We start from the raw sequence: 7,378 nt of genomic DNA, 5'->3' as shown, positions 1-7,378 counted from the left end.
AGAGTTAATTATTATTAATTATTATTTTTAATTAGTAAATAACCACTGACGTCATAAACAAAGGAGTTTAAGTCAATCTAGACGTCATCTGGTGGTATTCACATATCGCAAAATGTTTTGGATTGCATAGTGTTAGATATGAGAATTGAACAAATGGTGTTTATGCGATGAATAAATTTGCAATATTCGTCGTGCTTGCAGCTATTTACGTCCATCAAGGAATTGCAGTGAGAATTCCAGGTAGGATTTGTCTATTATGAAATGTGGTAAATTCAAATTCGATCTTTGATTGGTTAGCCGTGCCCTGACTTAGATCAACCCAGAGGTCGTTTCAGGGTTTGATCTGTGAGTTAGCCGTGCCCTAACTTTGATCAGCCCAGAGATTGTTTCAGCGTTTGATCTGTGATGGATTAGCCATGCCCTGACTTAGATCAACCCAGAGGTTGTTTCAGGGTTTGATCTGTGAGTTAGCCGTGCCCTAACAATGATCAGCCCAGAGATTGTTTCAGGGTTTGATCTGTGATGAGTTAGCCGTGCCCTGACTTAGATAGATCATCCAGACGGTTGTTTCAGGGTTTGAATTAGACGTGCCCTGACCTTGACCAGTCCAGATGTTGTTTCAGAGTTCTATCTACGAGTTAGCCGTGCCCTGACTTTAACCAGCCCAGAGATTGTTTCAGTGTTTGATCATTAAGAATTTGTGGCGCTCTGACTTTCATCAGCCCAGAGGTGGCTAAAATCAAAACTTTCGCAAACTTTTGACGAAGTTTTGTTTGATGTAAGCCCATGACGTAAGCGAAAGCTAAAAATACGACTTCATTTTTCCATTTCTTTATATTCCAGCTTCAAGTCCAGTTATGTGGGGCCGCCAAAGATTAACTCAACCGTTTTATGAAGGATGGGTAGTTGGCAAAGAGGATGATAACACCATAGTTTACTTCTACAATCCGTCAAACAACTCGGAGTTCATTATATATAACGATGAACATTATGCTAGTAAATTGGTGATGGATATCGATCCTCATGCTATAGCTATTTCAATAGTTTATGCAAAAGTGATGGCTCTGTTTGAAAGAGTACCAACACACGTTCGATACCACGCTTACATCTCAAGTTACGGTAACCTTTACGGGAGACATGTGTATGGAATCGCCGCATATGATGAAGATAAAAAACATTTGCAGAAAAAATGGGTTCAGCAGTATTTGAATCCTTTTATTACCTCAGATTTGAAGAAAATTCGGCCATTTGGTAAGTTGTTTTATAGTAAGGCTGCGTTCATAATGTATGGCAGAGGGGGGGGGCAGGTGAAATTGAGGGGGGTCGGGAAAATTTTGGTAGGAAAAAGGGGGGAATGGGCAAATTTGTATCAGAAAAATGGGGGGGAAGCACAATTGTTGGAAGAAAACACAAGCCTTGCTTAGGCGGGATCGTACTTTTTTGCGTGACTTTAAGGGGTGTTAAGAATTAACATTTTAAACATTTTATTTATTTCAAAGGCCACCGTTTACAATTAGTACATTGGCACATAGCCAAAGAAAATACATTCAACAAAATCTTATAAATCAAGATCTTATTATGGCCCCGTCCACACGTGTCCGGAAATTTTTGTATCCGTATCCGGAAATTTTCGAAAACGGTCACCAGAGTGGAAATTTTTGAATACGCTCCGAGTACGGATACGTGTGGACGGCCTTATCCGCAAATTTTCGAATACGCTGACTTAATCACGATTTGGTGCATGCTCAATAAGAAAAAACTATCCGTCAAAGGGACTAGGCACTAGCGTGCATCAGGGCGGATCAAGAAATTTCCGGATACGTGTGGACGGTGAAAACGATTCGAATACGTTGCGTGCGGACGCAAACATTTTCGTATCCGCAAAAACAAATTTGCGGATACAGAAATTTCCGGATACGTGTGGACGGGGCCAAAATCTTATGAATCAAGATCTTATTATATATAATAAATAGTTAATATGATCGTCCTCTTAATTGAAAGCACTCTTGCACATATTTAGGTTAATAGGAGCGCGTGCTTTACGAGAACACACAGCACACGCGCGCACTTTCAGTAAATTGAGTCATTCCTATCTAAAATAACGGTAATTGTAATTTGTATTTTATGAAAGAAATAAAAAAACTTGCATACCGTGCGGTGTGGAGTTATAAAGCACGTGCTTTATAAATGCACACAGCACGCGTCCGTCCGCGTTTTCTATTTCTTTTAGCATCGTGTTTGGATTATGGCAATACGACTCTCAGCGAGTTTTGGCGCCCAAGTGCTATTTCTTTTTGGAACTTAAATTGACAAAGTAATCATAACCCATCAGAATGCAAAAGTGTCCACTCTTTCTTCCCTCCTCAGGTGTAAGACGAAAAAATCTTTGTTGGGCGTTTAATCCTGGTTGCCAGACAGAGGATGACTGTATTCTAATAGACGATTTACTGCCTCTTGTTGGCTGCAAAGGTAAATCATCATACATCATTATCGGGCACTTTATAATCGAGCAAAAGACTAGGGCGAGCTTGTCATCTGATAAAGCACCTTAGTATTAGTAAGCCTGTGAAATTTGAGCATCATCGAATAAAACGAACAAGAGTTACAAGCCTTCAAACGTCTGAGGAAAAAAAGGGGACAAGTGTATTCGAAGTATATGAACGAAAGTCTTTCAAGGCGCGCTAAAACTCGGTCCTCGGTCCACGTACATTTACAAAAGGACAAAACTAAAACTTAGCCCCCAAGATGTCTAGATAAATTTGGCTGACAATATAACATAGCACAACTTAGCCCCCAAGACGTCTGGATAAATTTGGCTGACAATATAATTTAGCACAACTTAGCCCCCAGTCGACGTCAAGAAAAAATTTGGCTGAAAATATAACTTAGCAGAGCCAGTTTCATTCCACATTTTCTATATATTTCAGGTCATACAACTCCTGCTCCTACCTTGAAACCAACTAAACTACCGACTACTAAACTCACTACGACACCAACACCACCACCAACACCACCAACAACACTACCACGAACACCATCAACACCACCACCATCAACACTACTACTAACACCATCAACACTTCCACCCACACTACCTGCTGCAACAGGCGCTCCAGTTTCTACGAAAACATCCGTGACGGACGATCCCGATCTAGAAGAAATAAACAAAGTACTGGACCAGGACTCGGTAGACACAGATGAAGAATTGGATTTGGACAATATATTGACATTACTGTTGCCAGCTGTTGCTGGATGTATCGTGTTGGTGTCTGTCATTATCATCTGGTATGTATCTCCAGCGAACACCTATGTGTGTCCTCTATACATAATCAGGATCCCCGCGCTACTGCTCTAAGCGCATGCGCTCAAGGGGTCAAATAACGTGGGATCCTGGGTTGTAAAAAATGCTGTATATTAATTGTATTTTTCTTTCCAAGTACAATTTTCATTCAATATTCAAGAGCAAGTAGAATAGAACTTATTCGTGGTGTGACAATATTTTCCCAATTCAGCGTGACGAACCTCCAGAGGATTCATTTTCTTTTGTTTTTACTCTTCGAAAAATTCATGAGTATCTCAAAGGATACGAAAGGAATAACGATGATATCCCGACGAGTTTCAAAACAATAGTTCTTCATTCCCCCAGAGGTTTGTCACGCTGAATTGGGAAAACATTGTCACACCACGAATAAGGTCTATTAAGATAATTCCGAATCAAATATATCATAAACCATAGCAATTTTCTCAACCTATGATCCCATTTTTGGGAGGCGTTACACTAGCACGCTATGGCATCCATGACAGAAGACAGAAACAATAGCAGTTATTATGGATGTATCAAATGAGATGCAAACGAGACAACAAGCATTTTATCGCCCCTCATGCACTTGCATGATTCTTAAAACAAGAGAATTTCTCATTGCGGGCCCAACTGTATATTTACAGCTATTGAATCTGCATGGTCTCATCTGGTTTACATCAGACATATTTCTGTTTCCCAATTCTTCGTTTGCACGTTACGTCATCGCGGCCATGTTGGTACCATTTAACAAAAGATTTCTCATTAGTATCCATTGTTAACGGTACCACAATAGCCGCCATTAATGGGAATGCTTGCAACCCATCAATTGTGCTCATGATTGCCATCAGTTTGAAATCCTCTTTGATAAATCATCAAAAAAACGTTTTTGTTCTTTTGAATCAGCATTGTTAAAAGGAGGCGCTCCCAAGCATCAGCAAAACCACGCGACGAAGAAGCAAAAGTGACAAGGACTGAGAAAAGAAAAAGACGAAGACGAAAAGAAGACCTTGGCAACACTGACCAAACAAGTGACAGGCGCGCCAGGCGAAAAGGCAGGGAAAATAGAGGAATGGATAATGAAGACCGAAGGAAAAGAAGACGCAGACGAGATCAGTAAAAGAGTGTTCAGTAAACCACGCTTACGTGATCTTTATTCTTGCTTACTGTCATTGTTTTATCGCCGGTTGGCTTAGTCTCCCCCACAGCCGCTTTCAGTGTCGTCACGCAGCGCTTTCTCCCCTGAGTAGCTACTCAGGGGAGAAAGCGTTGCGTGACGACACTGAAAGCGGCTGTGGGGGAGACTACGGTTGGCTAAGCATAAAATATTTTGTGAAGAAATCAAAGATCGAGGGTCCTGAAGAGTTAGAAGTGGAGCTGGAATTAGAAGTTTTTGGTCAGACTTTATCTAGCCTAGGGTGAAAACTAACACGAATGCATTACCATCAAGAGAAAATGAACTAAGAGAAAGTGTGCCCCATCACGTGCACACTTTGATGCTATTTTTAGAATCACTGATGCTATTTTTAACTCGTTACCATGCCCGCGCGATAATCATGCTTCCCTTTAATGCCTCGTTTTAGGACACGAAAAGCGCCATATTTCGCTACGCCCACGACAAAAACACAGGCTTTGTTTACTGCAAGACTGGAAGCTGCCTACCCTCAAGAAATCAACCAATCAGATTCTTCGCTCAAAATATCTCTAAGCTGAAAATAGCATCAAACTGTGCACATGATGGTTACAAGGCTATATAGGTAGGATTCCTTCTCTTAGTTCATATCCTCTTGATTACCATACTACACCACCCTAGAATTCTGAGAAATGATAAATAATTATGTTTTAAGTATTTTTTTTTCGCATTCATAAAGTTCGGTGATCTGAAGACGCGTGATGAATGAGCATGGCTCTCAGAACTACGCGAGCATGCACTATGCATGGATTGCCCAGAGAAGCATGAATTCGCAGGATTCTTTAGTCTATTGTTTTTGCAATAACAGAGGGTAATCTCGCAATCCGTTTGGCTGACAGAGATAAGATCAATAAGAGGATAGAAACATAGAAAGACGAATAGATGGCGCAACAGAGCCAGAGCGCGCTTGAAACCGTTTTTCTTCTAAACTTTCTCCTTATTTTTGTATATTTGTTGATTTTGTTATTGTAAAAAAAAAAAAGTGAAAACTGTAAGCTTACATGGTACAATGTCAGTCAATCGAAAATGAACTCATTAGAGTGCAAACAATATAACCGTGAAACTTTAGTAATACTAAATAGCACAATTTCATGCAAATTCCATTGTTTTCTATTGTTTAATTAGTACTATTTTGTACTATTTAGTAATTAGTGTTTCACGGATTTATTGTTTGCACTCTAATATTTTATATGACGCCCTGGAATGTAGGGCGCCCTTTTTTTACGCAGATGAATATTGGCGTGATCGCGTCATTCATTCCCAAGAGACTTACAATAATCATATATTTGAGCGTTTGGAGCAAAATATTCGCCGTCTTAGTTGAGTTCCCCAAGTTGACCTTACATTTCAGTGCAGGAATTACAGAGTAAGAAGAAGAGACTACAAACAAGATGTCAGGACGTGGCAAAGGAGGAAAAGGGCTCGGAAAAGGAGGAGCTAAAAGACACCGTAAAATCCTTCGCGACAACATCCAGGGCATTACCAAACCCGCCATTCGTCGTCTCGCTCGAAGAGGTGGTGTCAAGCGAATTTCTGGGCTCATTTACGAAGAAACGAGAGGCGTTCTGAAGGTTTTCTTGGAGAATGTCATCCGTGATGCTGTCACATACACCGAGCATGCTAAGAGAAAGACGGTTACAGCAATGGATGTTGTCTACGCTCTTAAACGACAAGGAAGGACGCTGTATGGATTTGGAGGCTGAAGAATTGAATTAAAATCATCGCATGAACGCACAGAAATTCAGAACACTAAATAAATTGAGCTGTAAAATTGACGAACAGGCGAGGGAAAGTAGATATTGCGTAAAATATATATGACGCACAAACTTCATTAAGGAGTTGTAAGGAGTTCTCATTATTATTGGATTTTGAGTACAATCTCATCAATCTGTTTTTTCAAGTTATTTTATTGAACAAGTTATCTTTACTTTATGTACATTTAATTATGTAAATAGGATTTTCATCATGTCAAACTTGTACAATGATAATTTGCATTTTGCCATTATATTTTCGACTTGGAATAAACGTTTTACAAAGGCATACTATAACTTGTACGTATTAACGAGAAGACGTCGTAGACCATATATATATATATATATATATATATATATATAGTAGGTATTGCGCATCTGTCTATAACTCTTTGGCAGTTATGATTGAATTTTGGTAGCGCAAGTTTAAAAATATATGTATACCAATCAAAAAACTGTCCCAAGTTGGGACGTTCTTCAATACTGAACATTTTGAATGATGGCGTCTTTGACCTCTATTTCCAGACTCCCTTGCGCACTTTCTTTTGTTCAGCTAATTAGCACCAATTGTCTTACTATTCTCATGAAGGGCTACAAATTTCAATAATACAGACAGTTCGCGAAGCATTATGGTAGTGGGAGTCAAATGCCGACACCATAATGCAAACGTCCCATTGAATCTATACTATACCTGCTTTTCAGTTTATTCCGAGTTCATTTTGCGCGTACAGAACATCAAGAGGTTTGATGTTATAGAAAATGTATTGACGTCTTGACGAAAGGATGTTTAGGTTCACTTTGAACTTCTTTATAAGCTTCTATCTCCTGTTTTTACTTCTTCATTTTATATTTGGATATCAAACGAGGTATTTTCAGCATTGTCTGATAAGCCTTCAGCAATATAGGTGCGGTTTTATTCTCTGGCTACACCCTAAAGTCGCAATGTATTATGGATATGGGAAAGTAGAGAATAAAATAAAGAATAAAGAAAAGAAAAAAAAGAAAAGAAACTGAAAGAAAGGAAAGGAAAGGAAAGGAAAGGAAAGGAAAGGAAAGGAAAGGAAAGGAAAGGAAACGAAACGAAACGAAACGAAACGAAAGGAAAAGAAAAGGAAAGAAAAGGAAAGATCCCTGTGG

At 39.4% G+C, this 7,378-nt stretch overlaps 1 protein-coding gene across 1 annotated transcript; it reads left to right on the top strand.

Annotated features, from left to right (window-relative positions):
- The first annotated feature begins 5,785 nt into the window (after positions 1–5,785).
- On the top strand, positions 5,786–6,530 carry LOC116293324 (histone H4). The gene has a single exon (XM_031700741.2). The coding sequence runs from the start codon at positions 5,882–5,884 to the stop codon at positions 6,191–6,193; it is 312 nt and encodes a 103-aa protein (XP_031556601.1). The 5' UTR covers positions 5,786–5,881; the 3' UTR covers positions 6,194–6,530.
- Positions 6,531–7,378: the final 848 nt, after the last annotated feature.

Source organism: Actinia tenebrosa, unplaced genomic scaffold (genome assembly GCF_029948245.1).
Source record: "Actinia tenebrosa isolate PJP-AT-01 unplaced genomic scaffold, QUT_ActTen_1.0 PGA_scaffold3__52_contigs__length_22856419, whole genome shotgun sequence".
Taxonomy (NCBI): domain Eukaryota; kingdom Metazoa; phylum Cnidaria; class Anthozoa; order Actiniaria; family Actiniidae; genus Actinia; species Actinia tenebrosa.
This window is presented reverse-complemented; position numbering and strand designations above follow the sequence as displayed.